Source organism: Rutidosis leptorrhynchoides, chromosome 2, assembly GCF_046630445.1.
Source record: "Rutidosis leptorrhynchoides isolate AG116_Rl617_1_P2 chromosome 2, CSIRO_AGI_Rlap_v1, whole genome shotgun sequence".
In the NCBI taxonomy this organism is placed as follows: domain Eukaryota; kingdom Viridiplantae; phylum Streptophyta; class Magnoliopsida; order Asterales; family Asteraceae; genus Rutidosis; species Rutidosis leptorrhynchoides.
In genome coordinates, this window is record NC_092334.1 from 360,028,886 (window position 1) to 360,053,012 (window position 24,127).

Genomic DNA, 24,127 nt, shown 5'->3' on the forward strand with positions numbered 1-24,127 from the left:
TAAACTTGAGGTAGTAATGATGTTCATAACATCATTCGATTCATATATATAAAACTACCTTATTCGAAGGTTTAAACTTGTAATCACTAGAACATAGTTTAGTTAATTCTAAACTTGTTCGCAAACAAAAGTTAATCCTTCTAACTTGACTTTTAAAATAAACTAAACACATGTTATATATCTATATGATATGCTAATTTAATGATTTAAAACCTGAAAACACTAAAAACACCGTAAAACCGGATATACGCTGTCGTAGTAACACCGCGGGCTGTTTTGGGTTAGTTAATTAAAAACTATGATAAACTTTGATTTAAAAGTTGTTTTTTCTGGAAAAATGATTTTTCTTATGAACATGAAACTATATCCAAAAATCATGGTTAAACTCAAAGTGGAAGTATATTTTCCAAAATGGTCATCTAGACGTCGTTCTTTCGACTGAAATGACTACCTTTACAAAAATGACTTGTAACCTGTATTTCTGACTATAAACTTATAATTTTTCTGTTTAGATTCATAAACTTAAGTTCAATATGAAACCATAGCAACTTGAATCACTCAAAACGGATTTAAAACAAAGAAGTTATGGGTAAAACAAGATTGGATATTTTTGCTTGTTGTAACTACGTGAAAATTGGTAACAAATCTATATTAATCATATCTTAGCTAACTCATATTGTATTATACATGTATTCTAATATATTATGTAATCTTGGGATACCATAGATACGTATGCAAATGTTTTGACATATCATATCGACCCATGTATATATATTATTTGGAACAACCATAGACACTCTATATGCAGTAATGTTGGAGTTAGCTATACAGGTTGAGGTTGATTCCAAAAATATATATACTTTAAGTTGTGATCTAGCCTAAGACGTGTATACACTGGGTCGTGGATTGATTCAAGATAATATATATCGATTTATTTCTGTACATCTAACTGTGAACAACTAGTTGTAGGTTACTAACGAGGACAGCTGACTTAATAAACTTAAAATAGTAAAACGTATTAAAAATGTTGTAAATATATTTTGGAACATACTTTGATATATATGTACATATTTATTATAGGTTCGTGAATCGACCACTGGCCAAGTCTTACTTCCCGACGAAGTAAAAATCTGTGAAAGTGAGTTATAGTCCCACTTTTAAAATCTATTATTTTTGGGATGAGAATACATGCAGTTTTATAAATGTTTTATAAAATAGACACAAGTGATCAAAATTACATTCTATGTTGAATTATCGAACCGAATATTCCCCTTTTTAGCTTGGTAGCCTAAGAATTGGTGTTTATTGTAATTGCCACCAATTGACGCGAATCCTAAAGATAGATCTATTTGGCCTAACAAGCCTCATCCGAGTTACGGATGCTTTAGTACTTCGATTTATCATGTCCGATTAGAGTCCTGGAATGATGGGGATATTCTATATGCATCCTGTTAAGGTCGGTTACCAGGTGTTCATCATATGAATGATTTTTATGCAGATTGCATGTTGTTTATGAGAAATGGAAATATGAAATCTTGTGGTCTATTATTACGATTTGATAAATATGTAGGTTAAACCTATAACTCACTAACATTTTTATTGACGTTTAAAGCATGTTTATCCTCAGGTGATTATTAAGAGCTTCCGCTGTTGCATGCTAATTTATGGACAAGAGTTGGAGTCAGCATGCTTGTATAATATTGTTTAAAAACTGCATTCGAAGACTTAAATTGATGTGTAATATTATTGTAAACCATTATATAATAATCGTGTGAAAACGCTATATTTTAGATTATCATTATTTGATAATCGTCGTAATATTTTTAAACCTTAATCGATAAAATAAAGGTTATGGTTTGTTTTAAAATCGAATGCAGTCTTTGAAAAACGTCTCATATAGAGGTCAAAACCTCGCAACGAAATCAATTAATATGGAACGTTTATAAATCGATATGAACGGGACATTTCATCCATCGTCGATCACCATCCCCACAAGAACACCACTCAAAACTCAAAATTAGAACAAGTCTCGTGCATTAAAGTTGTTGCTTTCTTCGTCCTCTACGCGATAGTACTTGCAATTTGTGATTCTAAGGTATAATTGAAAACTCTAATCTTATTAGATCTGATTTTTGTTCAATTGCATAGTGTAATCAAGTCTAGTGCTCAATTAATGGTGTCTTGTGTTATCGTTTATCGTTTAATTGCTCGATTGATGTTGTTTGCATGAAAAACGAATTTGTATTTTAATGATCTGATAAAATTGACTTATGAAATGATCTTGGACAATTATCTATATGGATAGATATCGAAAAACTATTGAGTTTGGACTTTGATTTTGCATGATTTCGTTATCGTATGCTCAAGTTATGGTTAATCGAAGTTTCGTTAGGGTTTCACATGTAATCCGAATTTTCTGAGTTGTGTGCTTTATGATTTGGCTAATTATAAGTGTACTACTGTAATCCTTGTGAAAAACCATGCAAGTTAGACTTAAGATTTACATTAAACGCTTTTGTAATGCTTCCGATATGTCAAAACGAAGATTCGTGTTTTAAAGAAAGCTGAAACTGATTTTAATGTTACATAAAAATTTATAGAGTGAACTAGGAGTTGATTGAGACTTTTATCTTCTGGAATATGTTATTCTAAGTGTTCCTTGACATATTTCATTTGTATGCGAACTTGCGAAAACATGATTTGCCATGCGATATATGCTCGTCTAAGTAATGTGTCTTATTTTTTGATTAAAACTAATAGGTCTGTAAAGGTTTGATAAACTGTACAAATTGGCTAAAGCAATGTTTCTGATTATTTTATAACTAAAACTTTCAGATGTTTTGAGATGACTCCAATTGGCCGTTCGTCAAAATATATTTTCTATATTTTTTTAGAAATGTTTAAAAACTGATGCGCGGGCAGAAATTGCTGTAATGAACTATGATTATACCCTTTCTGATATTGAACTTTTATTTATTGTATGAGACATTGGCTGGACTTTTTGGAATCGATTTTAAGTGTAGTTATGATCTGGAGTTTTTCATGATATAATGATTTATGTGCAATGAGCTATAGTTGGATCTTTCTACGATGTACGAATTTCTAAGGCGTGCTTTAAGGTGCAAAAGTACAATATGCTTAATTATGACTTGTAAAGTGATACTTGACCTAGGTTTGACTTATTGATCATGTTTTCATGACCTACTGAGATGTTTAACTTTAGTTGACCACTTTGACCGAGTTGACTTTAGGGTTGACTTTGGTTGACTTGCTTGGATTAGTTGACTTTTACTTGTTCGTTGCACTAGAACTTTGCGAAAACTATGGGTTGACATGGTTTGACCTATAAGTGTATACTTAAGATGATTTACTTATTTAGGTTGTGTTGTTCAGTCGAGATTGTTCGACTACAGTATGTTTTGCTAAGATATTTACAAGTGTTTTTGCTAAGGTGAGTCTACGGTCCCTGCTACATTTTTACAGGGATGAGATGCATGCTTTTTACAAATGTTTTACATATTAGGCACAAGTAACTTAAACGACTATACATATGAGTTCAGATCAAAAATCCCTTAGCTTAATTATCTCGTACACTTGATCGGTGTAGCGCCATGATAGGGTAAACTCGTACACTTGATCGGTGTAGCGCCATGATAGGGTAAACTCGTACACTTGATCGGTGTAGCGCCATGATAGGCTAAACTAAAGACGTTGGCTCGGCCTATGCAAAGGTTAAAGCTTTATAATCAAGTGCTCATGATAATGTATACTTTTCCTATGATGTTTTCCAAGAAAATTTTGTGGCCTAGCTTACGAAATGATTTACTAAACCTGTAGATTCACTCAACTTTATGTTGATTCGTTTTTCATGTTTTATCTCCGGTATTAGTTGCTTCCGCTGTAGAACATTGCTGTTATGTAGAAGTCAAGCCAAGCATTGGGACAAGAGTTAATACGCCGTTAGTGGATTCTGACGGGGTATTACAACTACCTATTCATGAGCCAGCATTTCATAATATCGGCAGATTAACTAACGAAATCATAGTATGCACTTGCTTTAACCATATCTAAATTACAAATTTTATCTCATTTATTTTATCTTATAAGCTAGAAAAACTCAAAATTAGGTAATTTACAACTACTCCTCTACTTTAGCATCCTAAGCTAATAGGTTCGATTCTGCTGACTTCTTAAAAATACGACCCTGGGTCATACTTCCCTTACTCACGATAATAAGGAGTAGTACGATTTGGGCCCTGCTAAATATAAATTTAAGACTATTACTCCCTTCTGGTAGCTAATTCTGATGTTTTGCGACTTAACGACACCGCATAAATAAAACCGTCAGTTTTGGTCGTATCAGTGGTGAAATAAAAGCACGCCAATACCATTTAAGAATCAAGGCAAGATTAAAGGCGTGAAAGCTTCTAATACCTAATCCACCTTGATCGAGAGATGCAAGAACATTCTCCCAAGTCAACCAATGCAACTTACTATTCGTGACATTACTACCCCAAAAACAATTCGCACGCATTCTATCGAGTGTTAAAATCACCGTTTTAGGGGCTCGAAAAAGAGAGAAGAATTAAATCCCCAAGATTTCGAGAACCGATTTAATAAGTGTGAGTCTCGCACCGATAGACATAAGCTTTAGATTCCAAGAAGAAGTTCTTAATTTAAATTTATTAGTTAAAGGTTCCCAACTAGAAACACGTTTCATATTTGCATCGATAGGAAAACCGAGAAACTTGAATGGAAAAGAACCAGGAGGTCATCCAGTAGCCCTAGCCCTGTCCACAATTTGTGAATCCTCAACACCAATACCATACAAATTTGATTTTGAGAGATTAATCTTGAGTCCTGATTCGAGATAAAATCTCTCCAATATCCTAATAACATGACCAAGGTCCGTATAATCCTATTCAGAAACGATCGCCACATCGTCGGCGAATAAAAAATGAGAAATGTTGGAAGAACAAAGTGAGATGTCTTTTAGGTGATTTGTTGAAACAGCATCGTTTAAGGCGAAGTGTAGTCCTTCCATAACCAATATAAAGAGATAGGGAGAAAGAGGGTAGCCCTGTCGTAAATCATGTTTGAGAGAGAATTCTGATGTTGGAGTCTCGTTGATCGAGATGGAGCTTCTAGCTGAAGACAAACAAGATTTGATCCAACCACGCCAAGTTGAACACAAACCGAATTGAATTAAAATGAAGTCCAATGAATTCCAGTTAACGGAATCAAAAGCTTTGCCAAAATTCACCTTAAAAATAAACATCTTCCTTTAATGCATTAAGTACTTGTGCTGTGCAAGTGCATAATGTACATTTGTAGTGAATCTATCAATTTTGCAAGTGAAAATATCACCATTCTTTGATAAAGTCTGTGGTTATAAAGTTCTAAGTTTTTAGAAAGAAAAAAAAGAAAACGACAACTTGTAATTTGAAATTGAAATTTGTTGTTCACATTGGTGTAGTGAAGTGTCAAGAATAACCCAAGGTTGAATCCAATTTTGAAACATACGTTTCACGCCAAATCTTATTACTAGCATTACTTTTCAATCTCATTCGATTATAAAGAACGAGCTTTGTGATTTGTATGTTTTGTTGGGGCTTATTTATTTATTTATTTATTTATTTATTTATTTATTTATTTATTTATTTATTTTATGAAGTCCCAACTGGTTATGTTTTAGAGCTAGTAAAACTATTAGCTGGATCTCTTGATTTTAGCTCTTTGTAATGTCTTTTTAGTCCCTTCTTATAACGTTTTTTCTATAAATTTTCGTTGTTCAAACAACCAAAGTAACGTACAAATACACCTCTTAAACAACTTAATTTTAAACTTATACCACGGTAAAAGCTAACGTATAGAAAAATTAGAAAGAGATATTATACGATTAACTATTCATCTTCTTCCAATTTTCAAAAAAAAAAAAAATATAATAAATAAATAAAAAAATTAGGTCCTACCGAGATTTGAACTCGGGTTACTGGATTCAGAGTCCAATGTCCTAACCACTAGACCATAGGACCATTTGTTTATTCTTTTGGATCTCTTATTTATTTAACTACATTTTTTTTTTTTTTTAGAAATTATTTAACTACACTTAAAGTAAGCTAAAAAAGTAAAAAGGTTAAGGTAAATTTGTAGACTTGTAATTAAACCGTCGAAGACTCGAGGTAGAACAAGGTTTACAATTACATCATATTAGAAGTATTTATGTTCATGATTCTTTTCGAGACATAACATGTGTAAATTATAATTATCCAATTTTAGTGTATTTATTATTATTAATATTAAATCTAGTTATATTAAATTAAAAGTAAATGTGGAAACATTACTAGCTCGCTATATGAAATCACTAAGAGCCTAGTGGTTTAGATGTTGAGATAGTGAGATCTTTGACAACGGTCTCAACTTCGATTCTTATGATGGTCAAGGAGGGTTTTGACACGATCACATGTAGATGAAACTCGACTTATGAGATTTCAAGTGAAATTAAATACATATTACAATAAGTACTTGTAGAGAAAAATCATTGGGGAAGTTTTTTATTTCGTTTTCATCGTTAGATATTGATTCTGATTCACTTATATACGAAAATGGAATGGAGAAATCATCCATTTTTTTACTTCTTTCGATGATTTGTTATTTTCTTGATGCTTTTTGTAAAATCTCATGGCTATAAGTCTATAAAACGATTAACAAATGTCACTTTTTGATAGAAGATTTGGAGCTAAAAAGAAAAAGAAACGGGGAATTCATGTATGCTTTGAAATTGAAAAAGCAGCCAAAAATTAAAATTAAAAAGACAATTAAACGAAAGACGTTATGAGTTACATTTAGTATTTTTACCTATAGAAATTGTCTAACCATCTTATTTTTCATAATGATTTAGGGGCTCTTTAATTTGTATTAAGTGTATGCTTCTGTTTAAGAAGGGATCTCCGAATCTATATTTTCTAAAAATAGTCTATTTTTAAGATTAAGTGATATATAATATGACAAAAAATAATAATTTTAATTACTGAATTTAATGCTATACATAAATAGATCATTAAATGAAAAAGTTTAAGTTTATAGACCCTTAGGCCTTAGGTATGTTTGGTAAAGAGTTTTTTTTTTTTACAGCTTTTAAGAGTGTTCAACTTCTAAGTTTTATAAAAATAAGCTTGTATCTAATAAAAAATTTCATTTAGTTAAAAAAGATTAGAACTTTGAAACGGAAGGAAAAAAACTAGAAAGTAGAAGCTACTATAATTAGCGTTTGAAAAAACTCACACCGTTGTGTTTTTTACTCTTTTTAAAAGTTTTAGCTACTATGTCAAACATCAAAATACTTCTAAAATACACGGATAGAACAACATATAGTCATGTTGATTGATAGGTTATCTTACAGTTATGACCAGATCTAACGGTTAACTAGGGAGTTTAATATTTGATTTTAGACCGTTTGATCTGAATATCGAATTGAATCCAAAACAGTTAAACTAAACCGAATTTGAAAAAAAAAAAAAATTGATTTTTGGATCGACTAACACCAACACCTGATTCAATAAACGGTTTTCCATGTTTCCCTCACATGTGTGTTGCCTACAGAAGGCCCGCTATGGCCTAAAGCAAGCACCAATCATCGGTTTGAGGTCTACACTACCTCTACTGGGTTCACGAGCAATACATCGGATACATCTATGTTCATCTATCGCTGCGGTAGAGATACCATAATGCCATCATTCGTACCGCTCCTCTAAGACACTTCTTCAGTAGGTTATTCACTTTACAGTTTTGACTTTGAAATTCACATACACTAATAATTTTATATTATGTGAACTTAAATATGGTTAATAAGTAATAGTTATTAATGGTTATATCTAAGTATATTATAATCATGCTTATTTATTACTTCGTATGTTGAATAATGTAATTAATAAATTTTAAAGTTTGATTGTGTTTTGGTTTAATCCGTAAACCGAAAATTAAATTTTAGTTCAGTTCGGTCCGGTTCGATTTGATTTTGACATATGAATTTCCTTTTCGGTTCAGTTTGGTTCGGTTTCGTTTTACTTATAAACATTCAGAAACCAATAAACTAGAAACTGAAAAGATGAACACGGTCAACGAACTGATTGATGGTCTAACTTGGATCCACCGTGAGGATACAAAATGACAGATAACATATAATTTTGGTTCAATTGTTTAATCCTAACAAACAAGGATACCCCATTCCAAGGATACCCCATTCCCATGGGGTGTTAGCCTCCAAAATGGAAACATAGTAACATGTGTGTCAAATTATATGCATTATACTTGAATGTGCCTATTGTGTTATTGGTTGTAAACGAGCTGAGTTGAGCCTGTGCTCGACTCTTTTTTTTTTTTTTTTTTTTTTTTTTTTTACGGGGAACCCCACTATGGGCCAGAGCACATTGGCCCCCCCACCGCAGGTAAACCCCGGGTAAACGGCAAGCCAACCCTCCACCGCTACCGGGTAAAGCATCCTCCAGCTTTGGTCATTAAATGCGGGCACCCCTTGGAGTTGAACCCGAGACCTCCACCTTCATGGGAAGTGTTGGTGGCCACCCAGGCTAGGCCTGGATGGTGAAAAATTTGAGCTGGGCTTGTTTTAAAATTTAAAGAGTTCGAGCTCGGCTTATTTAAAATGTAAAGAGCTCGGCTTGACTCGTTTAAAATTTAAGAGCTCAAATTCAACTCATTTGAAGTCTAGAAAGCTCGAATTCGGCTCGTTTTGAGCGTCATATATTAAGCTCGTGCACAGCTCGATTAATATTATACAAACTCGAACTCGGCTCGAATTTGACCCGATTATATATAATATATAATAGTTATTATACTACAATACTATAATTGTGTTATACTATCATAAAAATAGTTGTTTAAGCTCGTTTAGTTTTTTAATAGTTTTGTAAGCTCGTTTAGTTTACTATCTTCAAAATATGTTAATGTTGGAGATTGATCTCGAGTAGCTCAAGAGTAGTTTAATTCATTACACACCTAAATGTCTCTTCCCGTATCGCATACATTGTTTTTTTCCTTCTACAAAAAATTAATGTAGTAAGATATAAACTTTATCTAGTGTATATGTATATAATAGCAAACTAATCCAAAGTTGTAGAGTTGATATCATAAAATACTTTGAATCTACACAAACTTGAAGGGTTTTGTTAGTTAGGATTAATAGATATTAGACTCTAATTAAAAGCAACATCAAAAGCAATATCCTTTTAGGTTAAGTTGGCTCAGGGTTGCAAAAGCTCTAAAATACGCAAGACCGCAACTAGAGTTTAGAGTGAAGTGCAATATACGGGTTAGGGATGTGGACCAGACTGAACCCATTGGCAATAAATCAATAATTATAATTATTTGGTTCAATTTAATGATTCTATTACTTACATAATTAAAATCATATATGGAAAAAGAGATTAGGAAGACTTGATAATTTGGCTTCCTTCAAACTCAAATTCTAACAGTGTCACTGATGGTATTCGATTGTTAATTGATCAAGCATATTTTCACAGGGGTAGGGTCAACCTACGCTTGAGTGCAATATAGGTTAGGTTTAAGGACAAACGATATTCGAACCTCCGACGATCAGTCGTGGATAACCCGCATCGGAGCCAGAAAGAGGTTAATGACAAACTCAACTGAATTTGTCATGCGGCCTGGAGTATTTGTTCCATGCTCCCAGGCTGCACTTTGTGTGAGTGAGGGATGGGGCCTAGCAACTTTAGGGTTTCGCATCTCTATATCTCTATTTTATTCTCTTTTTACAGCAGGGTGTGCGTCTGATCGCTGCGGGCGAGAATTGCACATTCTCCTTAGTGTAGGGCACCGTACAAGCCAAGCCACCCCCCCCCCCCCCCCACCCTTTTTTTTTTTACTTTTAGCGTAATGTAGTGTACTGAAGTTTATTCTTTTGATTGCTGCGTGCGAGGATTCTTAGGTAGCGACACGTTCCTAATAAGCCGACGTAGGTTTTTTCCTGTTTTATGCTTTTCCTTTCTACTTATAATGGTGATGCATACTTACACACGTTTGGACTTATATTTACGCTTTTGAACACTTGTAATCATTCGATGAATGAAATTCATGGTATTTTTGTGCTCAATTATTTTGTTACGTGCATTTAATATGTTGTGAATCTATCAAGGCGGTTTTGATGACTCGTATCTTTAAATGACACCATAGAATAAATGTTATGCTACATGACGGGAGCTACCCCTCTATGTGAGCATAAGCGTTTTATTCTTGTAGCAACAAACCAATGTTAACTACATAGAAGCAAACCAATGCTTATATTTTATACTCCTGACTTTTATAAAAATTTTATAAGTATAATTATGTATAGACAATCCAATGTTACTATCCGTATTAGAGGCAAACCAATGCCCTTTTCAAGAGTCTTGCGACCAACCCAATATCCGGATATTATTGACAAGTAACCCAACACTTGTATATTATAGTCATGACCCCATGCGCGATGTACAAGTGTTTGAAACAAACCAATATTTTACTATTGTAATCATTATATATAGTATATAGTATTAGTAACCAAACTAAACTATGCCAATCAGAATCTAGAGTATATCCCTGTGCAGCTGGGGCGTGCAATCAACAAATAACTTTAAATGCACATATTATTGGCTGAAATTAACTGATTCAATTTATCAAAAGTTGAGCAACTTATATTGTTTCCTTATTACAATGTGGAAAAGAAATGAAAAATTACAATATAAAAAGCTTAACACATAATTGGGGTGATCAATCCCTATGTTTTTCTTTTCACATGTGGCACCTTCTGTATGGTTTGTGCATACCAGGTGCGTTTAATTGGCTTTCACATAAATCAGTAAGTCGATATACCCCTGTATTGCTTATCCCAATATATTTATATAGACCCTTCCACTTTGAACATGACTATCCGGTATCCTCCATCATGCCTGCTTCATTTTTGCGCCAAACCAGATCATCCAACTGGGAGGATGATGGCCACACACGTTTGTTGTAGTAGCTTGCAATTTTTTTGTCTTTTGATTGCTTCTTGACTTGCCGCCATTTTTTTGCGTTTCTCAACGAGGTTGAGACTTTTACACAGTTCTGTTGCTACTTTTATCCAGTGAGACTATGCATCTTGTTGACACATTAATTTCTGCAGGTATGACCGCCTTAGAAACATATACTAGACTAAATGGCGTTTCTTTGCCGGAGCCTTTTAACGTTGCACGATGTGCCCAAATGACGTTGGGTAATTCGCCCATCCAACCTTTTTTGGCATAAAGCAAGTCGTGTCATAATGCCGAACGTAGTATCGCGATTTGTAACCTCGCATTGGCTTTTAGCCTGAGGGCATGCAACTGACGTGAATGTTTGCTTCACATTTAGTTTATTACACCAATCCCTAAAAGGGTGTCCATCAATTTGTGCACCCTTGCCGCTTACGACCTCGTTAGGAATTCTGCATCGACATACAGTATTTTCCAAAACGAAGTTGCGTATTTGCTTCCTAGTGATTATTTTTGGTACTTTAGTCTTTACCCATTTGGTAGCGTAGCCAATGCCTGCGTCCAATATTTTTACATTTCCGGGTACATAACTCATAAGGTTTACAACTTTAAGAAAGCACAGAAAAGAACCAATTACTATAAATATGTATGTTAAATATTTAATACCTGGGCCCGTTGAAAATGGCCCATCGATATCAATTGCCCATTTACAAGATTGTGATGATGATGCTTGGATCATTGGATATCGCACAGCCTTGTCGACTGGCGCGTGCAATTGACATGGTTGGCATTTTCGTATTGTTTCTACGACCTCTCTGCACATTCGTGTCCAATAATAACCAAACCTCAGTATTTTTTACGCACTTGCCTTTTCAATCAGGTCGCTCAATACATGTGTTATCTGGAAAATATCAAAGTCAATCATGCTTTCCTATGCCGACTTCAAGAATTTTTTCATTAACTCATTGTGTACTTCAACTACATAATTGAATTGATTTGCGACCAACTATAAGCCAGCCCAATCTGAAAATTTGCATACATTCAAGTATTTTGCAATTTTCACGCCAGATAACAATTCCTTGCACTTCGCTTCATTATTTGCTAGAAAATCAAAGCGTAAGGCGAGAATATTTTTTCCTTTCTCCGGTCTTACCAGAAATATTTCCGCATCGCTGCCTTCCGGGGGAGGTGCAATTCTTTTGTTCCTTGTGGTGCTTTAATTTCGCCAACTGTGTTGGCTAAGTGATTTGCTAGTACCTCTCCTTTGGATTCGTTTCTAGGTGAGAAGCTAATTGCATGTTCACCGCTTTCAATAGCCCATTTAGCTATATAACTAGAATTTGCTTGCTTGTACAACACATGCTTTATTGGTTGATCAGTTAAGACTATAATTGGATGCGCTTGAAAATACCTTCACAAGTTACTTGCTGCATATACCAGTTTTTTGGTTGCAAGGTAATTCAACTCACTGCCCGTTAAGGCTTTACTAACAAAATATGCATGCATGTGTACCTACATCGCATATTATAATAAACATGATAACTTGAGGAAACGACTATTGAAATTATTTGATGAATTACTAGTAAAATGTGCGTACCTGTCCTCGATTTGCATCGAGCTTGTGTTCTGCTGTTTTTCTCGATACTTCGATCACATCTGCCGAATCCTTGCTTTTCTGACTTTATGCTTGCAATGCCCAACGGGGTTGGAAATTTGACAAGGCCATGGACCGCGGAAGGGATTGCGCCTAGCTTTTGCAAAGTTATGCGTCCCAACAATACGTTATACTGAGAATACGATCATACCACAATGAATTCCACTATAATGCTTCTTACCATATCCTCATTTTCGTCATCCATTAGTTTTAGCTCTAACTCAACGACCCCAATTGGCCATGCAGACTCACCAGAAAATCCTGATAATGCGGTGGTAGGTGCAGTTAGCTGCGAACGGATGGATTCAGGTAACATATTGAAACAATTTTCATACATAACATCAACACCGCATCCAGTGTCTACGTGTAGGCATTTTATTTCGCACCTGAAGCCTTTGATGCGACCTTTAATTGTTATTGGTGCATCATTTGTTTCATGTGTGTTTGCTGCAAACAAAATGGGAACGCTTTTCCATTCTTATGGTTCACGATGACATCTACAGATTCGAGCGAGAACGAGAACACAACTCAGTAGTTCGCACTATTCAAGAACAAAGGTTCTTCAGAGATCAAAAGATTATCTACGCTAAGGTGTACAACACCTTAGCAAGATCCGTGCTTCCCTTCGTGCTTCCCTTCTAAGCAAGCCAAAGAATGCTACTGACTCGTATCCGTGGACATATAGACTGCTCCACCGGTCACCCATCATATTACACTGATTTAAAGATGATCGATAATCTTCATAGCCTAATCGTTCTCTTGGAAAGGAATGATTTTGAAAGCATATCAGCAAGGCTAGTGATCTACATAACACTCGATCACCATGCTGATCTGATTATGAAAGAATTAAGATATTAGTATTGGAAGAGGAAAGAAGAAACAATCCTTTCTCTCATTTGGATCCTACCCGAGTCAACTTAGACACATTAGTGACTAAGCAACTCAGGCGTATCTTTAATGAATCCATAGATCCAAACTTCGCATTCAAATTCGAATGTCGAGAAATCTACGAAAAAGCAGCCACTTTGCTGATCGAGTCAGGAATCATATTCACCTCTCACCAACTACGAATCTTATGCAATCTGTGCAAAACAACAAAATCTTTCTATGGAGATCCAGAATCTGAAGGATTCGATATTATGAAGATACAATTTTTGACATTCTTTGAAGATCTTAAAAATGAGCACCCAAGACGAGAAACAATTAAAACAGGCACCGCTTCCGTTGTTGACGTGCATGGAATGTTAGTAGAGCCATTGACTCTATTCTCCTTGGACTTCAAGATCTGTCACGAGCAACAACCGACCATTTTCTCGCCTTTGTAAAATCATCAAGAGAAATCCCAGATCTAGTCGATGTACTAGTCCAACACTTTTTAAGGATCTACCCACCAAGATACGTGTATCCTCTACTTCACGAAAACATCAACCAGAGGGACATGTTTACACCCCCATGGTAAACATGAGAATGGTCCAGCCAATGACCTTAAACAAAAGCACTTCTCGGAAGGCAACCCGCACAATAAAGTAGAATAGAAGAGAATAAGTGATGATAATGAGTCTATAAATAAAGGACGGATCTTATGAGTCTGCCAAAACCGCCTGTCTTCTTCAGCCAGAACATTTCTTCAACCGCATTCTTGCCACTCCGTAGAGAAGTACACGTTTCTTTTTACTCGTAATTAGCTCTAAATTTTATGCATTAAATCTATCGCATCCTAGCTTATCACTAAGTGTGGGATTCCAACCTAATAGAAACTAGACAATATTGCCCAAAACCTTTAATAAAAATCTTAAGTGTGGTATCATAGGAACATTAGGGACAATGTTCGTCTATGTGTGGGATATCGGTATATACCTTTTACTGTCATGTCGTAATAAGCCTGTTACATAGATTCTTTGTCGTTAAGTTAAATTTTAAAATTTTTAAACAAAAGAAAGCCTTTGTGAATAAGTACTTTCAGAATCTAAAATGTTTGTAATAAAAATTAAGGCTTAATTAAGGCAGAAATCTTGTTAGGATGAAACGAGTCTCTAAAAGAGCATTACATGACTAGGCATATTCAACCTAATCTGATTGTGGTGAGGCACCCATATAAGGCCCTGAAAAGTATTAATTTTTAATGCTTCACTATTTTTCGTTGAGTGTGCTGATGTTTGTACTCAGAATCAGAACTTTCTCTTGAACTGTATTTTCGAGTAATGAAATGTGACATAGGTATAACCAGAAGAGCTAGGCATTTTATTCCCTACACCATTATCCATTCCCTCATCATCACCATTCATCACCCACAACCTCAGAAAATGAGATCACATCAAAAGAAGAAGATAGTACCGACAAGAGATAAAACTTGGAAGTCTACCGAGCGAAAGATTCTTAGAGATGATACTCCAAAAAATGAGAAAAGAAAAGTACATCTATCAAAGTTCTATGCAGAGTGGAACTTATAAAGAAAAAAACTGAAGACCGCTAAAAGACTGAAACCGAATCAAAAGGATGCTTGTTAGTCAAAATTCCTAAAGAAGAGGAATCATCAAAAATTCCACAAGTGCTTCACAAAAAATATCAACACTTCTATCTATCCTTTTTTCAATATTACCAATAAAGTCTTCAAAAGGACTATTTCACCCCTTTTCCATCTTTATACCCTTTTTGAAATAAACAACTTTAACACCACTCAACAACTTCAACCTTTCACCATCACCGTCAAATAAATAACCTAAAATCTATGGTTATCACCGTCGTTGTAAGAAGAATTTGAGTCTTGACCAAGCCTATGACGAAGAGTGCAACATGAATGGCTTTGAGCGAATTCCATTCTTAGATCTGTAGGGAATCCTAAAAACTTGTGTGATTGAGTGACCCGTGTGAGAAAGCCTAAACGTCATGTAACCTCCTCCCATGCTTGCAGAGATAATTTCTACCCTAACATAGAAGACTTGCCCTTATTTTAGCTATTATAATTAAAAGGAAACCGCTTAGACATATAGAACGGACACTTCTAAAGATTTTTTAAAGTTAAAAATAAGAAATTTGCTTGAGGACAAGCAAAGTCTAAGTGTGGGATATTTGATATCGTCTAAAAAGTCACGTTTTTACCCCCGATATTTAGTCTTAAAACATTAAATATATACATTTTATCATCGGATTAAGCATTTATTTGCTTTATTTGATAGATTCAACAGATTACGAAGACGATGCAAGAAGAATCGACGAAAATGAGTTTAAAACGAAGAATCTAGAGCGAATACGATGAAACTCAAGTTACGACCCCCGAAATCAAGTTACGATCCAAGTAATCAACAAAAACGACCAAGGAAGACCAGGCACACGCCCTGCCCAAAGTTCACACGGCTTGCTCAAAGTTCACTCGGCCTGCCCATGGTGGCTTGCACATGGATTCCTCACTTGGGCATGGAAGCCACACAGCTGCTTCACACGGCCAGGGCAGACGGCCTGCCCAGTGTGCACGGGCGTGTACACGGGTGATATCACTCAAAATATTTATGTTTTTACTAGTGATATCACCCATATTTTAGACTTAATAGCTAAAAGATCTTAAAATGATAAAAATCACACAAATATTATTATTAAGGGCTGAAAGTGCCGAAATGTCAAAAAGTGTCTATAAGTAGGTTTTTAACATGGTTTTTAGTACTATTTCTATCCAAGAAGTATATCGTACATACTTAGTCTTAAATTAGGGAATCATGACTCATAAATTCCATGGAGAACTCTCAGGTTCTTGATCTACAAAGCTTAATTGAAGAAATACATGACTAGTTTAAATTAGGGTTTCCAAAAACCCTAATTCAGGATTCAACCGGAAGACCACCATGAAAGCTCAAGATAACCAAACGGGGATGCCAACACTTAATCAAGACATGTATATGAAGATCTACCAAGAACCTAGAATCCCATCTGATTCATATACAAAGATCAAGAAGTTCCAAGACTTACACACACTAAAAACACACACAAAACCCTAATCACACAATACTTCAAATATAACCACAAGGAACATCCAGAAGTGATTCAAGGGACTGTGTGACACTATTATAAGTCTAAGGAACCCCAACAAAGTGTATTTTCTAAAATTAAATTTAAAACATGTACCGGTGTTTAAACAACGTACTATCAGAAACCCTACGACGAACACGAAATGCAAAATCACAAATGACCAAGCAGTTACACCAACTAGAGACCTATTTTGTAGTGACCCGAAAAAATCGTCATTGACGGCGCCGTCTACTTAGGTCCCGTTACGTGGTCATAAGTCTTTAAAACAACGTTTGACCAAAAGATATGTCGCATTCATTTCAAATGTAAAGATTGTTCAAAGTTTACAAGAATAGTTCCACCACAAGTTACGTTACAAAGTTATAAGTACAAATGAAACTTATGCGACACAATTTAAAAATAGCCAAAAGACGCTCTATGTATGCATATATACTCGACATCCAATGCAAGTATCAAAATAATGAGCGGAAGCATGTATCATGTATCGTTCAAGGACCTGAGAAAAACATAGAAATCTGTCAACGAAAACGTTGGTGAAATCATAGGTTTAAGTAAGTAAGTACAAGTGAACCACAAGATTTGCAACAATGAGATAATAGTAATACATTCCAAAAGTTTGTTTCACGAGCACCCAATTATCAATGCTTAACATTCCTTCCATAGAACCCCATCACAATAGTGTTAGAACATACACTGTTTCTCGAAAATACATTTCATTCGTAAACGGTAGCGAACCGTTTGAATGAGGGTTTGTCAAACCCATATGGCCATATAACATAAGTTCTCGCTTACACCCGGCAAGTGTAACTAATGATAATCGAATTGAGGATTTTTGTTCAAACTCGTATGTAGAATGTTTGTTTTCCTGTACTTGTGTTCACTTAGTAAAAAGAAACGTTTATGTTTTCTCATCCCAAATGTAAGTGCAAAAGAGTAAAAGTGGGACTGTGATCTCACCTTGAGTGCACGAGTAGTAAAGTACTTCAACAAGTAAACGTGTGCAAAGAACAATGCTAGTCTTGACCTAAACAAATAGGTTGTATCAATAACGATAGTCACGATTGGTCAAAGATGTTCAATTAGTCCTATGGCTCGTTAAGACTCGATCATAATAGCATGTGAATCAAATTGTCACGTTTCATGCAAGGTACAAGTATAAAAGCATGTTAGAACGATTTCACAAACATTTGGTTAAGCTTGATTAAAAGTCAACTTGGTCGGGTCAAAGTCAACGAAAAAGTCAACACGTTCGGGTCGGGTCCCGAACTATTTTTCTGAGGTTTTTAATCATATATGAGCATGTTAGAACAAGTTACATGTGAATCGGAGGTCCATAGCATAGCAAACATTTTTCGTAAAATGACCAACGAAGACAGAGTCTGTCAGTGTATCTGGACGGCGTCCAGATTGTCTGGACGGCGTCCAGCTTTGAGGGCTGGGACGGCATCCAAATATCTGGACGGCGTCCAGGTTTGAATTCTGGGACGGTGTCCAAGGGGTCTGGACGGCGTCCAGATTGGTATTCCAGTCTGATGCAGTAAACTTCTAAGTACACAAACCAAAAACCAAACTAACACATTTTATGATCCGCAAACAACGAAAACATGTATCTTATATCATCGGAAAGGTATTTTGACAAAGGATACAACTAACCACACATCATCAATCGAGTTTATCATTTACAATAACCGAATTCTCGTCAAGTGATCATTTAGAGTTCGTTTTCCAAGTTTTAAGTTCACAAATTCATTTCATGATTCGGTAGTCCAATCTACACATACGATATGCCGTTTCGAAGGTAATTAAACGTACATTGCAACTAAACACTTACTAACAACATTAACAAGCATTCAATGCATCAAAAGTTCATTTTAAGGTTTATCAAACCCTAATTAAAAATCACAAAATCAATAATCATGTTAACGCAAGGTTTTCATATCATCCAACATACCAAAACGAAACTAACGATGCTAGTAACACTTTTAACACAATGGGTTTAACATCTAACAACATTTAATCAATCAAAATCAAAGATTAAACTAACCCATTTCAAGTGTTCATGCTAGTTACACCAAATAACAAGATCGAGCATACAAATTACATACACGACATCACAATGAGCCATAGACACTAACTAACACCATTTCAAGTCAAAAACACGAATTTAGAGAAATCTAGAGTTTTAGAAATGTTACCCAAACGAGATGAAGTTGGTACCAAAATGAAGAGGATGAAGAGAGGATCACGAATATGTAATTTATTTTGTTGTAAGCCTCCTAGATCGAATTTAGATGATGATTGAATGAATTTGGTAATTGTGTGTGTGTTCTTGCTAGAGAGAAAGAGAGAGAGATGGAGATGTTGAAATGAGAGGAGGAGGTTGAAGGTTTGACTAGTTGACCTAGTCAAATCTTTGGCCTCTTGGCAAGTTTAGTCCCTCTAATTTGAATCGGGTGCGTGAATTACCTAAACGAGATAATTTAAAACGCGTATTAACGGGAGATGTTATAAACATATAACGGAGTTTAAATTAGTATAACGGAAAAGTAAATGGAAAAAGGCGGGATGTTACATTACCTACTCCTTAAAAGAAATTTCGTCCCGAAATTTAAGTAGGCGTAGTAGTCGTTGTTTCTTCCTCGAGATCTTGCGTTTCCGAATTCACGAATAGATGAGGATACTTCCTTTGCATTTGATCTTGTCTTTCCCAAGTAAACTCGGGTCCCCTTTTAGCGTTCCAACGGACTTTAACAATCGGGATTCGGCTTTGTTTCAATGTCTTGACGGAGGTGTCCACAATTTCAACCGGTTCCTCCACAAAATGAAGTTTGTCATCAATAGTAAGTTCCTCGAGAGGGATGACGAGCTCGGGTTCGGCTAAACACTTTTTCAAGTTAGATACATGGAAAGTAGGATGAACGGAACTCAGTTGAGGCGGAAGATCTAAACGATAAGCAACGGTTCCAACACGCTCCAAAATTTTGAAAGGGCCAATATACCGCGGATTTAGCTTCCCGCGTTTCCCAAAACGGATTACACCTTTCCAAGGTGCGACTTTTAACATTACCCGGTCACCGACTTGAAATTCGAGGTCGTTGCGTCGTTTGTCGGTATAACTCTTTTGACGACTCCGGGCCGTCCGAAGCCTATCTCGGATTTGAACGATCTTCTCGGTGGTTTCGTGAATGAGTTCGGGTCCGGTGATTTGTACGTCGCCTACTTCGGCCCAACAAAGAGGTGAACGACACTTTCGGCCATATAGCGCTTCAAAAGGTGCGACTTTAATACTCGCGTGATAACTATTGTTGTAAGAGAACTCGGCGAGAGGTAAGTGCTTGTCCCAAGCTTTTCCGAAATCAACCACGCAAGCTCGTAACATGTCCTCTAAGGTTTGAATTGTACGTTCGCTTTGTCCATCGGTTTGAGGATGATATGCGGTGCTCATATCTAAACGCGTTCCCAATGCTTCTTGCAAAGTACGCCAAAATCTAGAAACAAAACGGCCATCTCGGTCGGAGATAATCGATAAAGGTACACCGTGTCGGGCTACGATCTCCTTAATGTAAAGTTGTGCAAGTTTCTCCATTTTGTCCGTTTCTTTCACGGCAAGGAAGTGTGCGGATTTGGTGAGACGATCAACAATAACCCAAATGGTATCATAATCGTCCGTCGTTTTTGGTAGCTTGGTGATAAAATCCATCGTTATCCTTTCCCACTTCCATTGCGGGATCTCGGGTTGTTGAAGTAGTCCGGACGGTCTTTGATGTTCGGCTTTGACTTTGGAGCAAGTTAGGCACTTTCCACCATAAGTAGTGACGTCCCTTTTAATGTTCGGCCACCAATATTGTTCTTTGAGGTCGTGGTACATCTTATTGGCACCGGGGTGAATCGAATATCTTGACTTATGGGCTTCGTCCAAAATAAGGCTTCGCAAGTCCCCATAACTAGGTACCCAAATTCTTCCGGCGAAATATCGGAGTCCGGTTTCTTTAACTTCGAATCGAGAGGTGAGGACGTTCAAGTGTTCGAGAGAGATGTTTTCATCCTTGAGAGCTTCATCTTGGGCTACACGAATTTTACTATTGAGGTTGGTGTGAATGGTGATGTTTAAAGCTCGGACACGAAGAGGCACCGCTCTTTCTTTTCGACTTAAGGCATCGGCTACTACGTTTGCCTTCCCGGGATGGTAACGAAGCTCGCAATCGTAATCGTTCAAAGTTTCAATCCACCGTCGTTGTCTCATGTTTAGTTGCTTTTGATCGAAGATGTGTTGAAGGCTTTTGTGATCGGTGAAGATAGTACTCTTGGTTCCATAAAGATAGTGTCTCCATGAAAGGACCCGTCCTAATCCACCTGGACGAAGTCATCAACATTTGGTCCCATTGCGATGATCGGCTCCAAGTAATGTCCTTATATTGAGCAAATGCACAGCGAAAGTCTTAATTCGTACCTGAGAATAAACATGCTTTAAAGTGTCAACCAAAAGGTTGGTGAGTTCATAGGTTTATCATAACAATCATTTCAATATGTTAATAGACCACAAGATTTCATAATCATAAACATAATACACTCGCAAGTGTATGTAAAGCATTCTAAGTGGTTGAGCACTTGGTAACCATACTTAACATTTAATCAACGTCGCATATTCCCTTTATTATGAAATCTCACTACACCGTACCAAGTGTAGTCACCAAAACGAAGTACTGTGCAACCGTTGAATACTGGTCGTCCAGTCCGGTTGGGGTTGTCAGGCCCGATAGATCTATCAACAGGATTCGCGTTTACAATACCCATGTAAATAGTAGTTACCAAGCTACAGAGAAATATGCCAGTGGTACAACTCAACGTAGAATATATTTTTAAGTACTTGTGTCTATTTTGTAAACATTTATAAAAGCAGCGCATGTATTCTCAGCCTAAAAATATATATTGCAAAAGCAATTAAAAAGGGAGCAAATGAAACTCACTTTTTCCTTGAAGGTATTTAATTCGACTTGGTCTCCGATAGATATCACGAACCTAACCATATATATAATATATCAACATATTTTCTTTTTAAGTAATCGTTACATATATATATATACTTTTAATACTTTTAATATTTTCTTAGTCCGTAGTTAGCAGTCCGATGTTAGTGGTCCACAATTAGTTGCTTAAATAAAATAAATAAAGACCCCATCGTATTCGTATTGATCAGAATTAATCTCAACCCATGGTACCATGTTGTCAAATGACGTGTTGCGTACATAAAGTACCGTGTTGTCAAATGACGTGTTGCGTACAATCATGAGGTCTTATGATTAATCTTCTCGCGTTGTTTACGGGTGGTCCTGAAATATATAAAAATCAAATCATAAGTAATTATATATAAAATATCATATTAATTAGAAAAGATATGATTAATTTACTTTTTCTCCAAATATTTTCGTAGCTAAACTAGCTTCGGATACCCAATCTTGTTTTAGTCGTAGTTTCTTCATTACAACTCTGTTTTTGTTGATTCAACTTGCCACTTCCTTGGATCGAGTCAAATTTTAAGAATATGAACTTAAAATACCTTAGTTTGTATTCGAAATCATAGGTTATAGGTCAAACTTTGGTGAAACTTATGAAAGTGATCATTTTCCATCATAAAAATAACATTTAATGATCATTTTTCTAAAAATACTTACACTTTGAGTTAAACCATGAAATTTTTATGTGTTAATATATTCATAAGAAATATCATTTTTCCAGAACATGAACTTCCAATTCAAAGTTCAAGATGGTTTTTAATTATCCAACCCAAAACAGCCCCCGGTTGCACTCCGACGACGTAGATTCAGTTTTTAAGATGTTCTTTGTAAAACCAAATTATATCTTGTTAGGTTAGCATATCATTATGATATATTACAGGTCTTGAAGTGTTTTAAAAGTCAAGTTAGAAGGATCTATTTAGTTTGCGAACAAGTTTGAAATCATTCAAACTATGTTCTTGTTGTTAAAATTTTATACCACAAAATAAGATAGCTATATGAATATGAATTGAATAAGATTATGAACAAGGTTACTACCTCAAGTTACTTGGACAAAGTTACTGCAAAATATAAAAATAATCTTGGAATCAAAGAGTGGTGGAGTTAGATCAAAAGGTTGGAAGTAAACTTCTTCAAATGGGTGGTTATTTTGATATGTTTTTGAAAGAGTTTTCTTATGGTGTTTAAGGCTTGTAATTGAAGCTAAATGATGGGGAAAATGCTTGGAGATGATCAAGTATGAAGTTAGGAGTATTTTGAGAGAGAAATGAGGGTGTAGGTATGAGAAAATGGAGTGAAGAAATGGTGTTCATTTATAAAAACGTTTTTAGTTTATAAAGAAAGAAAAGGATTCCTAATTTTGTTTTCTTACTAATAATTCATACTACTTGACAAATCCTAGTTACCTCATATCTAGGGCAGTAATAATGTTGATTAGGATGTTGATTTGATGTGTATATACCAATAGTAAATATGTATAGAAGCTGGGTATGATACGAGTACATATTCCCTAGATATACGTATAGAAATCTTGAGGAAACGGAACGAGAATTCAAATATAGCTATCTTTTGTGAATATACTTATATTGTTTTATGTATTTAAGTCCTTAAAAAGTGATTAAATACATTATATATACGATACATGTATAAGCATTATAGATTATAAGTATATATATCAAAGAATGTTACGTATAGTTATCGTTTTGAAAACTTAAGTTAGTAGTTTCAAAATATACTTATAAATCATTGTCATTAGTACACAATGAGATGTTAAACCATCCTTAGATCATGTTAAATATATATAAATACATATATATAGACAAACGTATAATTATCGTATGTTATATAGTTCGTGATATCATCGGTCATATTGGACGGTCAAACGTTGTGTAAAACTCTTTTCAAAAACACAAGTCTCAACAATTTGAATTGCTTATCATGTTGGTATGGTTTAATTTATGTAAATATTAATATCATAAGTATAATTTGGTCGGAAAATTCCGGGTCATTACAGTACCTACCCGTTAAAGAAATTTCGTCCCCGAAATTTGATAGAGGTTGTTATGGATAACAATAAGAAGGTTTTCATGACAAATATAAGGTGATAATGGAGTTTTATCATCATTGAGTAATGTAGAGAAAACGATTCGATTATGCGAAGAATATAAATGAGACTATCGTAAAAGAGTGAGATGAGTAAAATATATTCGTCTTAACCGATGACGTAGTTATGATTGATTTTCGGGATTTAAGGGATTTAAAGAGAATCTTACGTAATAAGATTTGGTTCTTTGGTGATTAAGGAAATCATGATCTTCTTTGATTATATGCAATAATCTGTTTCGATTGCTCTGTCGGATATTTCACTATAAATTCACCCCTTCGTTTCCTTATTTTCTACGACTCACACCTTC

The 24,127-nt window shown here is 35.3% G+C and overlaps 1 protein-coding gene and 1 non-coding gene across 2 annotated transcripts; both read right to left on the bottom strand.

The window, feature by feature from the left end:
• Nucleotides 1-5,963: 5,963 nt before the first annotated feature.
• Nucleotides 5,964-6,035, bottom strand: TRNAQ-CUG (transfer RNA glutamine (anticodon CUG)). Its single transcript has one exon. It is a non-coding gene; the product is annotated as a tRNA-Gln (tRNA).
• Nucleotides 6,036-11,205: 5,170 nt separating this feature from the next.
• On the bottom strand, nucleotides 11,206-11,847 carry LOC139888946 (uncharacterized). The gene is made up of 2 exons (XM_071871927.1): nucleotides 11,691-11,847; nucleotides 11,206-11,579 (listed from the first exon to the last, which is right to left on the bottom strand). The coding sequence occupies exons 1-2, from the start codon at nucleotides 11,845-11,847 to the stop codon at nucleotides 11,206-11,208; spliced, it is 531 nt and encodes a 176-aa protein (XP_071728028.1).
• Between the last annotated feature and the right edge of the window lie 12,280 nt (nucleotides 11,848-24,127).